This window comes from Acartia tonsa, chromosome 8, assembly GCF_053477335.1.
Source record: "Acartia tonsa isolate MP-2025a chromosome 8, ASM5347733v1, whole genome shotgun sequence".
NCBI classification, from domain to species: domain Eukaryota; kingdom Metazoa; phylum Arthropoda; class Copepoda; order Calanoida; family Acartiidae; genus Acartia; species Acartia tonsa.
Window position 1 is genome coordinate 2844688 of NC_137267.1, and position 16883 is coordinate 2861570.

Genomic DNA, 16883 nt, shown 5'->3' on the forward strand with positions numbered 1-16883 from the left:
CTTCAAAATTGTGACCGTTCGTCCGTTTGTAAAAATATGCTAAAAACTGATTTACTCTTTAAAGGAAAAAAATAGCTGACTTGTAAAAATAACAAGTGTGTGGGGGAGGGGGGGGGTTAATTAAAAAAATTTCTCGGGATAAAACTTTTTTAAAAGTGAGGGGATAAAAACCAGTTACACCTTTTGTTAAAAGTTTAGTTTAACTTTCATTCTCCTTTGGTTTGTAGAGGTAAAGTTTTATCTTATCTTTGCCAGTCTGCCTAACTTTCTGTTTACTATTTTTAGTGGAATATCTATTCTATGATTAAAATTGTCTGTCCGTCTGCCCAAAATAATTCTTGGAAAACGGTATTTCTTTTCTCCTATTTGAGTTAGAAAACAGATTTTTAAAAAAATTTTCATTTGAATGTAAACGTAGTATATAATTCATACCGTCCTACTAAAAAGAGATTTAATAAAAAAGGTTCCGTGAATTAGTTGTCACAAAGTTATCTCCCATTCTTATAATGCCTATAAAACATCTTTATTTTTTCATCCATGATATTTTTGTGCTCTGCTACTTAAAGATGTTTTCATCGTTGTTTTCTAAAACAATATGATAATATATCAATTCATATGAAAGAAGTAGAATGAATTGCAAAGTTTAAAACAACGAAAAAAAACAGAAATAAAAAAATAAATAGCTCAATGAGAGACAAAAATAATTCTTTTTAAGCCTTTAATTTGATACTACAACTTTTATTTTATACTCTACAGTAAATCTAAGGGATAGCACAATGGCTGATAAATAAATCATCTGCTAAGATCATATAAAAAGAATGCTTTTCTAGTCTGTAAATAGTGTGTAGAAAACAATGTAAAGATTTATTAATCTGCTACTGACCTTTCCCTCCCTAAGTACTGAACAGTGAGGGAGGGGACATTAGACTGTATTTTATAATGGTACCCAAAAAAAAACGCACAACATACCCTAAACACATAAAAGCATTTTTAACCAGACATAAAAACTCTGTGATAAAAAAAAAAACAGCTCAATGAGAAACAAAAATAATTTTTTAAGCCTTTAATTTGATACTACAACTTTTATTTTATACTCTACAGTAAATCTAAGGGATAGCACAATGGCTGATAGATAAATCATCTGCTAAGATCATATAAAAAGAATGCTTTTCTAGTCTGTAAATAGTGTGTAGAAAACACTGTAAAGATTTATTATTCTGCTACTGACCTTTCCCTCCATAAGTACTAAACAGTGAGAGAGGGGACATTAGACTGTATTTTACAATGGTTCCCCAAAAAGACATACCCTAAACACATAAAAGCATTTTTAACCAGACATAAAATCTCTGTGATAAAAAATAAACAGCTCAATGAGAGACAAAAATAATTATTCTTAAGCCTTTAATTTGATACTACAACTTTTTATTTATACTCTACAGTAAATCTAAGGCATAGGACAATGGCCAAATATTTTCTTCACTCCCCCTCCCTGATTATAGCTTAGAGAGAGAAAGAGGAATTTGGTCTGGTTCCCAAAGTTTTACAAACAGGTATTTTCAAAAACTATGGGCGCTATTATCAAAACTCGATTGGTTGGTTCAGGCTTGCAGTGTTCAAACTTTTCAACTAATATTTTTTCCAAAGAACGGGTTATTGTGGTTACCCATTGTCTTATCCCTTAAGATCCCTGAGTTCTTGTACAGTTAATGTCCATAAGTACACATTCAATACAGGGATAAAGTAATCGGGAATAGTCCCTTTCGCGGCAACGCCTCTTAATGAGCGATTCTTCGTATTTTTAAAATGGCTTTTTATATAGGTTATTTTAGGTTAGGTTATATTGGGTTAGGTGATTGCCCCACAGGGTTAGGCAATTGGCTCCGCAGGGTTAGAGCCCCCCGCATGGGCTATAAATAGGAGAAAAGCTACTGTGAAAAATACGAAGAATCGGCCCTTAAGGTGCGTTACCACGAAAGGGACTATACCCAAGTAATCTATAGATAAGTTATAGTTAGATAATTTTGTCCTATATTTTACCTTTTAGTGTATGAATCAAGTTTGACTCTACAAAGATTTTTTACTCGATTGGCATCTCTTAATTTAAACTCTATAGGATTTTCAAAACTAACCAATAAAAAAGAAATAATTCTTCCAGAAATCAATGGCAAAATTCACTTTCAGCAAAACAGTTTACGGATCAAATCCAATATGGCGATTATCAAAGGTTACATAATTGAAAACCGAAATGTACCTAATTCTTAAATAACTTTGACCATAGGCTGAGTTTTCAAAATCCGTCCGAGCTTGTACAAAGTCTATTCTGGCTATCCAACAGAATGGTTTGGAAACACATACTACCTTGCTTAAAAAATATCGACACTTTATATTTAATTTGTGGTTTGTCTAATAGATAGTTTGTAGCACTAGTAGGTTTTTGTCCCCCTGGTACGTTTGTCGATGTATCCGTTTAGAGTTGAACCAGAAATCTTAAGGTGCAAGACAATGGATGTTGAATAAGACATTTATGATATCTCAGTGGACATACATACAAACATACATTCGGTTCTTCAAAAACATTTGGGTATAGTCGCTTTTGTGGCAACGCCTCTTAAGGGGCGTTTCGTCGTATTTTCACAGTAGCAATCACCTAACGTAATCTAAAAAAACTTATCTAAAGCTACTATGAAAATACGACGCAATCCCCATTAGGGGGCGTTGTCACGAAAAGGACTGTAACAAAAAATTTTATTTGGCTAATCTTTAGTCCCTGTGAAAGATATCCACTAGTGTAGAGGAGTAAGAGAAAAGTGAATTAAGAAAGAAGTCTGAATAGACAATAAAAGCCAATGTACCATGTTATTTCTTTTTACCATACTACCATAGAGTAGATACTTAAAGTGGAGAAACTTTTCTTATTTTTAAAGAGTAATATAATAAAGAATAGACATAAAAAGCCATTTTGTATTTTATTAAAGGACCATTGAGTAACATTATAAGAGAAGAGAGAAAAAAACCATATGCACTTTATTACCTTTTTTTACCATTGTACAATAGAGTAGATACTTAAAGTGGAGAAGATTTTCTTATTTTTATAGAGTAATATAATAAAGAATAGACCCAAAAAGCCATTTTGTATTTTAATAAAGGACCATTGAGTAACATTATAAAAGGAAAGAGAAAAAAAATACACTATGTTACCTTTTTATATCATTGTACCATAGAGTAGCCACTTAAAGTTAAGAACATTTTCTTATTTTTAAAGAGTAATATAATAAAGAATAGACATTAATAGCCATTTTGTATTTTAATAAAGGACCATTTAGTAACATTATAAGAGGAGAGAGAGAAAAAACATATACACTATGTTACCTTTTTTACCATAGTACCATAGAGTAGATACTTAAAGTGGAGAACTATTTCTTATTTTTAAAGAGCAATATGATAAAGAATAAACACTAAAAGCCATTTTGTATTCTAACTTATAAATGACCATTGAGTAACATTATAAGAAGAGAGAGAGAAAAAACATATGCACTATGTTACCTTTTTTACCATAGTACCATAGAGTAGATACTTAAAGTGGAGAAGATTTTCTTATTTTTATAGAGTAATATAATAAAGAATAGACATTTTGTATTTTAATAAAGGACCATTGAGTAACATTATAAGAGCAGAGAGAAAAAAACTTATGTACTATGTTACCTTTTTTATTATAGTACCATAGAGTAGCCACTTAAAGTGGAGAACATTATCTTATTTTAAAGAGTAATATAATAAAGAATAGACATTTTGTATTTTAATAAATGACCATTGAGTAACATTATAAGAGCAGAGAGAAAAAAAACATGTGTACTATGTTACCTTTTTTTACCATAGTACCATAGAGTAGTCACTTAAAGTGGAAAACAATTTCTTATCTTTAATAATGAATAATAAGTAATATAATAAAGAATAAACACTAATTGACATTTTGTATTTAAAATAAAGGAACATTGAGTAACATTATAAAAGGAAAGAGAAAAAAAACATATGCACATGTTATCTTTTTTACCATTGTACCATAGAGTAGATACTTAAAGTTGAGAATATTTTCTCATTTTTCAAGAGTAATATAATAAAGAATAGACCCAAAAAGACCATTGAGTAACAATATAAGAGGAGAGAGAAAAAAAACATATACACTATGTTACCTTTTTTACCATAGTACCATAGAGTAGCCACTTAATGTTGAGAACATTTTCTTATTTTTAAAGAGTAATATAATAAAGAATAGACACTAAAAGCCATTTTGTATTTTAATAAAGGACCATTGAGTAACATTATAAGAGGAGAGAGAAAAAACATATGTACTATGTTACCTTGTTTACCATACTAGCATAGAGTAGATACTTAAAGTGGAAAACATTTTCTTATTTTTAAAGAGTAATATAAGAATAGACACTAAAAGCCATTTTGTATTTTAATAAAGGACCATTGAGTAACATTATAAGAGGAGAGAAAAAAAAAACATAAGCACTATGTTACCTTTTTACCATAGTACCATAGAGTAGCCACTTAAAGTGGAGATTATTTTTAAAGAGTAATATAATAAAGAATAAACATTAAAAGCCATTTTGTATTTTAACAAAGAAACATTGAGTAACATTATAAGAGGAGAAAACACATATGCACTATGTTACCTTTTTTACCATAGTACCATAGAGTAGCCACTTAAAGTTAAGAACATTTTCTTATTTTTAAAGAGTAATATAAGAAAGAATAGACACTAATTGCCATTTTGTATTTTAATAAAGGACCATTATTGAGTAATATTACAAAAGGAGAGAACAATTTTTTTACCTTTTTTACCATAGAGTAGCCAATTAAAGTGGAGAACATTTTCTTATTTCAAAATCCAAAAGTATCAATGTAAAGAATTGATGATTAATCCCATGTTATTTCTTACATAGAGTGGTTAGATATAAGCAGTAATTAAAACATTTCTTATTTTAAAACCATAGAGTAACTTCATCACAATATCAATGAACCCCAAAGTATAACTATATAATTCAGTACCATACAGTAAGAATGAAAGTAAAGAACATTTTCTTATTTTTAATACAAAGAGTAACATGATAAAAATCTGCAATAAAAGCCATTTTATATTTAGATAATGGACCATAGAGTGGGTATTAAAGAATCAGAGTTTAAAACCATAGATTAACAAAAGAAGAGACAGAAAAAACTTATGCTCAGTATCACCGTTAATTCTTCTTACTGGATTATAGAATAGTTACTTAAAGTGAAGAATACAATTTCTTAATCTAAAACAAAACATAGATTGGCAGATATACTCTTTCAAAACTCTTTTATTTTTTTCTCTATGATTTTTCAACCACAAATAGAAATTGTTTCATATTCATACAAGTGAATACAACTTTCAAAATATATTTTTTTCATTTAGCTACCTATAAAACGGATAACTTCTTGAAGAGGGAATTCAACATTAGGTCTTCAGTGTATTTCTGAACCAAATCGTGCCAATGAAGTGCATGATTACACCACACAACATCATAGAGACAAGCAACCCTTTGATTGCACGTCTTTTGCATAGAATAGCCTTAAACCAACCCATGGCATTTATAAAGCCTTGAACTAATGACAACCAGCCATTTCTGAGATCTTTAGCTTAATACAGAAAAAAACCTTACTACTTTAAATTATTAGAATTCCAAAACTGATGATAGGTACAAAAAGAGAATACATTCTTTATAATTTGTGAAATTCTCAAAAAAAACCTATAAGAGCCAATATTGATATAAGCAGCAAAAATATTTTTTTTCTTCATTTTTTCCAAAACTGATTATTTTTGAAAAATTTAGTTTATTTCATAAATATTCAATAATTCACAGGCAGATTTTGGTCATAAATTCCAATCATTATTAGGGTTTTGTGAATTTCTATAATTTATTGCATGTCTGATATATATTTTTATAGCAACTAAAACTAAAAACCTACTTTGTTCATTTGGTTATCCATGATTTATTGTAATCGCTTCTTTTGGATGTTGTCATCCTTGTTTTTTTGCAAATAGCCGATTGACAGCTTGTAATGTAGGTCTCTCTTTGCTAAAGTTGACTATGGCAGGATCTCAAGGAATAAGACAATGGCCGATATAATGATGTACATTGTACATCCTCTATGATGGTACACAAAATTACACTTCTGTAGATAATAATTTCTTGTTAAAACGTTTGGACACACAACTTAATGAAGCAGCCAATCAAAATTCAATAAAAGCCCCCAAAGTTGTAAGAATACGTTATCATAAAAATTTGGATACTTGTGTAAAAAAACATTCCTATGTCCCCTCTTTCCATGAATACAATGCGTCTTTTTCTCTTAACTTTGTTAAATAAAAGCTGACAAATATTTTTTTTCTTCATATTTATATATTTCTTACGTACTTATACACTTTCTTTTACATTATACATATTTTTATAATACAAACATAACATTTAATATAAAGCTCTAAATTAAAAATACAATATTAATTACAATATATAAAACATTTGGTCTTTTAATTATTTAGAAGAATCTAATTTTACTAAATTTAATATTTAGAAATAGATATTATTTTAATGTCTTTAAATTTGATTAAGATTTGATACAATTACAAAGTAAATTTCACCCATCTATTTCATTCTAAAAATCTAAACTTAATCGGTCCAGCCGTTCATACCTAACAGACTAAGTTATTTGTAGACAATTTATATAAGTTATTGGCTAGTCAAATACCTATACTATACCTAATTTTAAGGCCTAACTCTCTTTAATTTACAACTTTAATAGCTTATTTAATACCTATATTTGTGACAACTTTCAATTCACAGATATTGCAAATTTTTCCATAACTACTTAATACCTATATTTGCGATAACTTTTACAATACAGAAACTGCCATTTTAAAACAACTACAAAAACAATGGGACAACTTTCATAAAATTTCTTAGTCTAGCCTAAAAGTTAAGTTTTCCTATGCTTTACATATTTATAGCCCTGAATAACTGCTATTTAATAAAATATTTTCAACAACTTAATTCAATTTTTAACACACTGCTTAAAAGGTTTAATAAGGGTGATTTTTTTGGGTGGTAAATTGACAAAATACATTTAAATCTTATCCAGTATGGCTTTGAACCCAATAGATATCCGCTGGATTCGAACCAGTTCTCAACCATACTTAAATATCATATATAGCATTGTATTACAGACAATTTTCCACAGGGCCAACAAAACTGATTTTAATCATATAATTTTGATGCTGTGAGTATTGGTGCAAAAATATGACGTAACAAAAAAAATTAGCCAATGAGAGGCTGTTATTGACCAATGGCGGCAATGGTAGTGGACTCTCATTGGCTAATTTTTTTTGTTACGTCATATTTTTTGCACCAATACTCACAGCATCTATAATTTTTCATGTAAATACCCCAGGAAAGGTGTCTATAAGTCAATGCAATAAATAACTATTATATACATGAATAAAAATATGGAATCGAGTTGGAAATACAAAAGAGTTAATAAACTGAACAGGGAAAACAAGCTGTTTTAAGCTGTTGCCTATCATTATACCAAAAATGGAAAGCAGTATAACTTGTTGCATTTTTCTTTCGGGTTGTGTGTGGGAACTATAAATTAACCATGAAATGATGCCAACATTGTTGAGAAAACATGTTTTCTTATTCATTGGTTACAAATTTAAGACTTCTTAAAAAAAACAGTATTATCGCATTGGCAGCCTCTTAGGTTCTTCAAATAAATTGATGTACATCGCAAAAACATATAAACCTATATTTATAATAGTTTGCTGAACAGTATAATTCAGAGTTTAATTTCCTTTCCCTCCCACTAGATGACCGACCAAACTGCTTTTGCATTTCCAACTTGATTTAAAATATAATATCACATAGAAGATAAAAACTATGTAGATCCGGGATAGTAGTACATCACAGCCTAAACAAATAAATTTTGATCTCATGGCTTTGAAAACTATCATGAACAATACAAAAAAAACTAAATTTTTGATCTACCAATTTTTGTAAGTATTCATGAGATTTTTTCTAACTATCTTAAATACGGTATGCCTGCTTGCTAAACGCTAAAAGTTAAACATGTTATCTACTGTTGCTATGTCTACCGCGTGACATTAATAGTAAGAATGCCTTGGACTGTAAACTCATTACTATTACACCAAACATAATAGCCTAGTTCACAAGGGACATAGGTCGACCTCTGGAAATTTTAGATAGACCTTAATAAGCTTTAGGTTGACCGATTTTATATAGGCATTTATCATTCTATGTATCTATACCTGTGCAGGTAGAGCCCAGCCAGCAGCCTCCAGCTCTATTAACTGGAGCAAAAGTTTGCTAACCTAAAAATACAAAAAATACATAAAATAAAAGAACATCTGTATTACTATAGATCTCAAAGAAGGTGAACGAGTCAATCTAACCTTTAAAAATCTGCTAAGTAGCTACATAAAACAACCTTTAAAAGGAAATAAAATAGTCAAGAGTTTTTTAAAATTGTAAAAGATTGGACTCCCTAAGGTTACAGGAGGCTGACGCGCGGCTGCCAAGCCCTGATTGGTGATAGACAGACATATATACAAATTTACATTCTACCTTTTCTATATTAGAAACAACAAGAAAAACATAGATCAATTAAGGGATAAGGCAATGAATGATAGATTGATGTAATCCCCAAATTATCATAGCAAAATTAATTGATAGTTTGACTTGCTAATAAACATCTAAGAAAAGTCCCCAAAGTTATTAAGTTAACAATACTTTGGGTACAGTTTGTTTTACAGCTAAATTTCCCCTCCCTCTCTGATAGCAACCTTTTAGGATTATAGATTTAAAATTCTATAAAACAGTATTTTAAATATTTAAAATCTATATTTTGTTAATCTTAAGATTATACTGCTAATTAACGGATTAAATTCAGTATTATTGAATGTGTATCATCTCTATAAGTGTCCTCTTTCCTCACCGTTTGACTCAATCTTTTACTAATTTGATAGATTTAAATGTTCATTGTTGTACATGCTTATGTTTTAATTTATTTGGTTCAGAATTACTTTAGTAATTTACCTCAAAGTGTCTGTAATGCACTTAAACTCCCCCTTAGGGATTGACCTTGTGGCGCTAATCAGTGCCCAATATTACATACCAATACCTATGTCCGTCGTCCGTCTGTATGTCCCTTAAGATCTCGGTAACCACTGGATTCTACTCTTCAAGGAATATAACTACTGGTCCTGTGGTGTTTTAGGCTATTTTCTTGGAGAGTGGGACACCCATGACCTCCCCCCCCCCCAAAAAAAAACCCGCCCCCCCCCCCCCATTTTTTATTTAAATGTGGTGGTTGCCGCACCAAAGGTACTTTTTTTAAAATCACCACTTGGGCAAAGCCCCTAGAGGCTTGGGGTAAAGCCGCTAGTAATTAATAAACAAATAAACGAAAAGCTGAGCCTTCCCACTTACTTTCAATTTATTTCAAATAATTTGGGGGGGGGGGGGAGTTCTGAACTCAACTAGTACTTTTGAGGGAAACCATCCTTTAAAGTACTGATATGCATGTTTCGTTTCTAAGACCACGTGCATTCTTGTTTCGAAAAATTCTTAAGAAATCATTATTTTTTGGTAGTCTTCATTTAACCAATATTTTATTATTTGGATGTTGCACCAGATTTTCAAGTACTCTAGCTAGTATACTGATAAAATCTATCTTATAATCAAACGCCTTCTTTTTAGCAGAGTTGCTTCTCTAAAATTAGGGTATGTATAGAAGTCCGCCATTTTGTTAGAATGTCACTTTTTAAATCTAAAAACCGCTGTCAATTTAAGAGATTTTGTTATACTTTTCTTTAGAAAAAGATAATAAGCAATATCAAGAATTAAATATTATAAATAAAATTTCAATAATCTATTATTCTCAAGATTTAAAAAATTTTAAAAAAGTTATTAATTATTTATGATAGGAGCGGATGCGCCATTAGAGGCCACTAGGGGCACTCTAAGGTAGTGCAGAGGGGGGTGTCAGCCCTCTGTTTTTATTTTTAATTCCAAACTTTTCAGTCACTAGTTTTAGTCTATGGAAGGCGTAATCTTGATTATCATTATTGGGGATGTGCATCAATTTATCGTTCATTGTCTTATCCCTTAAGATCAATGTAAAAAATTGTACTCTTGTATCTTAGGGATAAATAAAAGATGAATAACAATATAACATTTTATTAAGAATGTTAATAGCATGTCAATAATATTTGTGACAAGGGCTCGGCAGCTGCTTATTTCTGCTCGGCTGGTTTGTGGCTGTGGCTTCAGCTTTCAATTGGCCAATGCGACTGCGACTGATTATGCAGTTTTCTATCGCGGCGATTATCCGCTATTTTTTGTCTACCGTTAATAGAAAAAAAATTAAAAACTGTTTAGGCCAACAGTATTTGAATGAATTGTTAGTAGCCAATGCATTTCTGCAGCTGTCGACTTTTTAATAAAAAAGGAAATCTGCAGCTTGCCGACAAGTGCGCATGGATCTAAAGAGTTAAGACAATGACCGATAAATTGTTGCACATCCCCAATGATGATACACAAAATTATTCATTGTGTAAATTACTATTAATTGCTGAAACGTTTTAAAATGTATTAAAAGTCTCTAAATTTGTTAAGTCAACGAATAAGAAAACGTTATTATAAAACTTTGGGGACTATAGTGTAATAAACGGCCCATTGTCCTCTCCCTTTCCTTGCATATGCGCCTCTAATCTGCTGCAGCTGCCGTGCCTTGCTTCTAACAAACTAGACTGACGTACTCATATTTTGAGAACTATCATTTATTGTGTTTTAAGGTATTTACATATGATAATAGATTTTTTTACTGTAATGAAACGTTTTTTTATCAGTATTAAATGTTTTGCTGTAGCATCAATGGACTGACGGACCAAGTTGGTTGTAGGCTAGATGATCTTTAGTGAAAATTATCCTAATAGCAGCCTAGAAAATCATATTTTCATATTGGTATAAGACTGACGGTCTGACGAAATAATAGAATTATCCCATAAATATGTATATTTGTTTGCATATCTTATCTTATCTACCAATCAATCAATAAATCAATCAATTATTCAATTATCAATCAATCAATAAATTACATAGTCAATCATTCATATTTCTATATATCCATGTTTCTATCTATTCATATGTCTATCTATCCTTATGTCTATCTATACAAATGTCTATCTATTCATATGTATATCTATTCATATGTCTATCTATCCATATGTGTATCTATTCAGATGTCTATCTATTCATATGTCTATCTATCCATATGTCTATCTATCCATATGCCTATCTATCCATATGTCTATCTATTCATATGTCTATCTATCCATATGTGTATCTATTCATATGTCTATCTATCCAAATGTCTATCTAATCATATATCTCTTTATCCATATGTCTATATATCCATGTTTCTATCTATTCATATGTCTATCTATCCATATGTCTATCTAATCATATATCTATTTATCCATATGTCTATCTATTCATATGTCTATCTATCCTTATATCAATCTATCCATATGTCTATCTATCCATATGTCTATCTATCCATATGTCTATCTATTCATATGTTTATCTATTCATATGTCTATATATTCATATGTCTATCTATCCATATGTCTATCTATCCATATGTCTATCTATAATATGTCTATCTATCATTATGTCTATCTATCCATATGTCTATCTATTTATATGTCTATCTATCCATATGTCTATCTATTCATATGTCTATCTTTTTAGCTATCAATCTTTTTATCTATCTACCTGTGGGCTCAGCCTATAGTTAAGAAAAGCCTCTCTGAGACAGGTCACCAATAAAGTCATCCTGCAAAGATAAAATAATAATTTGACAATACCTATAAAACGTGCTTTGCCTAACTCGCACTGGGTGTTCTGTGTATAAAAATTCCCTGACAGTTGCACCAGTCTCTAATATATTTTCTCCCCCCCCCTCCGCAAAAAAAATAATTGGGTTTGGAAAACATGAGGGTGGAATTTCTTTTTTATATAGCCTTAAACCTTACTGGGACTATAATCAACCCTTGTACATCGATCTAGATAGAAATCCACCTTCTAATCCAATTTTCTTTATTTAGAAAATATGCATTCCTAGTGGAAGATTCCCTCTAAAAGAGAACCAATGAGTTTAGCGGTTAGCGAGATACTTTGCAGCAGACAGACATTTTTGTATAACATTAACTTACCTGCCCGGCATTTCTGCCTCGAGGTCGCGTCCTATGGTCGTCAAAACACCGAACATTGTCTCAACCTAAACATACATACGATCAATGTATATTCTTTTTGGGAATGGTCCCTTTCGTGGCAACACCCCTTAAGGGGCGATTCGTCGTATTTTTAAAATGGCTTTTTATAGGTTATATTAAATTAGGTTAGCTTATATTTGGTTAGGTAATTGCCCCCACAGGGTTAGGCAATTGGTCCCGCATGGTTTGAGCCCCCCGCAGGGGCTAGAAATAGGAGAAAAGCTACTGTGAAAAATACTCCCCTTGAGATGCGTTGCCACGAAAAGGACTATACCCATATTTTTTATTAACCCTTAAAGGCCTAGCGGCGGGGGATTTTGACACCCCCCCCCCCCTTATAGTTTTTGAAGCTCTTTAGACCAAAAAAAATTGATAAATTAAAAAAATTTGGTCGAAGTATCCCAAATGACGTCATATTAGAATACTCCATTATTCCAATATGACGTTATTCGGGATTTTTCGGCCAAAAGTTTTTTAATTTATCCCCTTTTCAAAGGCACTATAAATTTATAATTTTATAATTTTTGTCTGTTAATGCAGAAATGAAAAACATACTGGTGGGCACTGAGTGCAGGCAAACCTTCCGACAGGGCCTTCCGGTTAAAGGTTAAACCTATTATTTTAACTTTAAGAATCATTTACAATGACAGAAACACTAAAATAACAAATCCAAGTACGAAACGATATAAAATATTAATTATACAACTTTAAAGTATCCAAGTCGATTCAAGGTTCCAGGCATGATCCTGCAGGTTGTGATCTGTATTGTATAGCGCCAACCCCTGTTGCGTTATTTGACCATTCCTTTAAATTTATAGCCCTATAAACCAAGGATCTTGGTCGAAAAGACAATTGGTGATGAATTGGTTTACATCCTCAATCATTATTAACAAAATAACCCATACTGTAGATTTAGTCTTCAACAATATTTTAGTATGTTAATTTTAATTAATTGTACAAAATTCAAGAAAAACATAAAAAATGATTGATTGAATAAAGAATGAATAAGTAAATACAATAACTTTAAGTAACTAAATATTTTATATTCTTCAATCTTCATTTCAAACATTTCCACCCACATACAATATAAATTAGAATTTAAAACCCACACACAAAATGAGATTAGTGTTTTGGAAAACTTTTGCCTAAAAACCCATGTATAGCATCGTATTTTAGCCTTATTCACCTCGGGTCTAACAAAACTGTTTTAATCATATATCATTTTTCATTTTTCTCAGCTGCTATTTGAGTTAGACTTCTCATTTATTTGTTAAGATACCTTTGAGCTTCCATGGTACTTTGGTCTATCAGCCATTTTACAAAAATATAAACATAAAAAATGAGATATTATTTGTGAAAGATTCTTTTTATATGGATTGGATAAATAAATTTCCAATTAAGAGCTCTACACATCTGCTGTTAAACCGTTGTTTATGCTTTGTTACTTATGGATGTTGTCATCCTTGTATATTTCATTTTTACCGCAAAAAAAACAGAAATCAGATAAACATACAATTGATTACCCATTTTTCCCCTAATATCCGAAGTTGTACGACAGATAACCCAACTATTTTCAGCTACTCCGGTCCAAGGGAAAGGCGGAAAGGGAAAAAAAGCATTTATACACTATAATACATTCAAAATTTTAAATTTTGATTTTTTTGGAAGTTTGAAGCTTTTTAGCTAGTAGCATAAATATTGAGATAGGATGAGGGTGATACGTACAAAATTGGAAACTAGAATTCAGCTGGTCATAAATTATGATCCTTTCAGACCAATTTGAAACCCACACAAAAGTATCATAATTATTTTAATGAAAAAAAACCCTGTCCTCTCTTAAACAGACATATAGGATCTACTGCAGTTCACGGTAAAATATTGCTGTTAACGAATATTGCCAAAAATCTATGAATTTTAAAGGCTGCTAGCTGCCAAACGGCTGAACATACAGATTATACCCGCACACCATTTTAAGCGGTATAAGAAGGTCTACAAATAATCTGGAATAGCCAAGATCCAATGATGCACAGGGAAAGCTTCACTAAAGAAAAAAAAACGTATAATAGGCCTTTTTCGCGGATTTCTCTTCACTTCGAGATAATTCTGCATTATTGATTTATGGCTATTCCAGATTATTTGCAAGCCTTCTTATGCCGCCCAAAGCAGTGTGCGGGCATGATATGTACGTTCAGCCGTTTGGCAGCTAGCAGCCTTTTAAATTCATAATTTTTTGGCAATATTCGTTACCAGCAATATTTTACCGTGAACTGCAGTAGATCCGACATATAAACCCCAGATACAAACGATTATTTTAGCATATTAAAAGGCGTAACAAATTAAGAACGGATAAAAAAAATATCAACAAAATAGCTGTGACCAATTGGATCAGCGGTTTCTGAGATTTTAAACTTCAGAAAGAAAAAAAATCGTTCTGATCTTGTCCCTTAAAGCCAAAATCACATAGAAATCCAACCATTTGATTGCACGAACTTTTAAAGCTATTTGGGCCGAATCTCGAACCCATTACATTTCCCTTTATCTTTGTGTTTAATGTTTAAATTGAAAATAATTAATAATAAAATAACTTATTTTTAGGATAATTGATTTTCATGTAAAGAAATGCGCATACAATTTTCTATTGCTATACAGTTTCTCTCAAAGTACTTAGTCGAGCACTGAAACCCCCCCCCCCTCCCTTAGTTTTATAAATTTAAAATAATTAGGGGGTGGGTGGGGTAGTTTTCGTCTGTAAGTGTTTTTTCTCTAGGTTAGGTCATATTGGATACAGATTAGCCCAGCAGGGGTTAAGCATAACAAAAAACTTTTCTCCTACACCTTGTTAAATACAATAAAAAATATGGGGTAGTTGTTTCGGTGATCTATACTTAGAGGGAAAGCGACTCTATTAATAATATTAATTCATTTAAAATCATGACATTGCTTCTATATAAAATATTAGCGGACCCGGCCCCTAGGGGCATCTATAAGTCTTCAAGATAGTATACTGTAACGGAGAACCATATCGGTTCATCGGTTAGCGAGATCCTTTGGTACAAACAGACAGACAGAGATCCTGTTACTTTTACATAAGGATAATGACGACAGTTGATAATGTTGTAAATCTAGCAATGACCTAAAACATGCCACAATAAAGACATTGAAAATTTACCACTGCTGTATTGTCAAATACTTAAAATGATAAATTAGGGGTGACTTACTGACGTTCTATAACATTCAAATGTACTATTAAGACTTTCAGACAAAGGTGTTGCAATTAATTTTAGGTTGTCTGCAATACACAGGGATCTTAAGGGATAAGACAATAGTAGTTGGGAAGCGGTTTACCAAAATTACCCAAAGATTTATTTGACAAAGAAATAGGTTAAGGTAGTTATAAAACTTTGGGTACCAGAATAATTTACACCTTCTTGCAATTATTTTCCAAGATTTTGAACACTATCTAGATCTTAAGAATTTGGTATTCTTGTTTTTCTATGAAATTAAAAATATCTGCTTACGTTCGTAACTTTTCAAATAAACAATAATTTTAGCTACAGCGTATATTCGTCTTCCTATATTGGTTTTAGGAGCTAATCTGAATGTCTGTCTGTCTGTATGTCTGTCTGAATGTCTGTCTGTATATATGTCTGTCTGTCTGAGTGCATGTCTGACTGTCTCTTACTGTCCCACTAACTGTCTGTCTTTCTGTCTGTCTGACTGTATGTCTGACTGTCTCTCTGACTGTTTCTTACTGTCTCTTATTGTCCCACTAACTGTCTGTCTTTCCGTCTTTCCGTTTTCTGTATGTATATCTGTCTGTATGTCTGTCTGTATGTCTGTATGTCTGTCTGTATAACTGTCTGTATGTCTGTCTGTCTGTATTTCTGTCTGTATGTCTGTCTTTATGTCTGTCTGTCTGTATGTCTGTCTGTTTTCCGTCTTTTTTCCGTCTGTATGTCTGTCTGTATGTGTGTCTGTTTGTATGTTTGTACTGCAGGTTAGAAGTGAGAGTACAAGTATCTATTTATCTGGTGTACCTCAGATATGTACTGCAGGTTATAGGTGAGAGTACAAGTATCTAACCAGCTGGTGTACCTCAGATAAGTACTGCAGGTTATAAGTTAGAGTACAAGTATCTATCTATCTGGTATACCTCAGATAAGTACTGCAGGTTAGAAGTGAGAGTACAAATATCTTATCACCTGGTGTACCTCAGATATGTACTGCAGGTTATAGGTGAGAGTACAAGTATCTATGTATCTGGTATACCTCAGATAAGTACTGCAAGTTAGAAGTGAGAGTACAAGTATCTATCTATCTGATGTACCTCAGATAAGTACTGCAGGTTATAGGTGAGAGTACAAGTATCTATCTATCTGATGTACCTCAGATATGTACTGAAGGTTATAGGTGAGAGTACAAGTATCTGGTGTACCTCAGATAAGTACTGTAGGTTGAAAGTGAGAGTACAAGTATCTATGTATATATCTGGTATACCTCA

At 31.6% G+C, this 16883-nt stretch overlaps 1 protein-coding gene across 1 annotated transcript in view; it reads right to left on the reverse strand.

The window, feature by feature from the left end:
* Positions 1–7422: 7422 nt before the first annotated feature.
* Positions 7423–16883, reverse strand: part of LOC145325800 (uncharacterized) — a 39058-nt gene continuing 29597 nt past the window's right edge. The window contains exons 18-21 of the mRNA XM_080168761.1: positions 12323–12387; positions 11883–11943; positions 8354–8416; positions 7423–7995 (exon numbers count right to left, since the gene is read on the reverse strand). Of these exons, the coding sequence (XP_080024887.1) occupies positions 7963–7995; positions 8354–8416; positions 11883–11943; positions 12323–12387 (222 nt within the window). The 3' untranslated portion in view covers positions 7423–7962. The remainder of the gene's footprint in view (positions 7996–8353; positions 8417–11882; positions 11944–12322; positions 12388–16883) is intronic.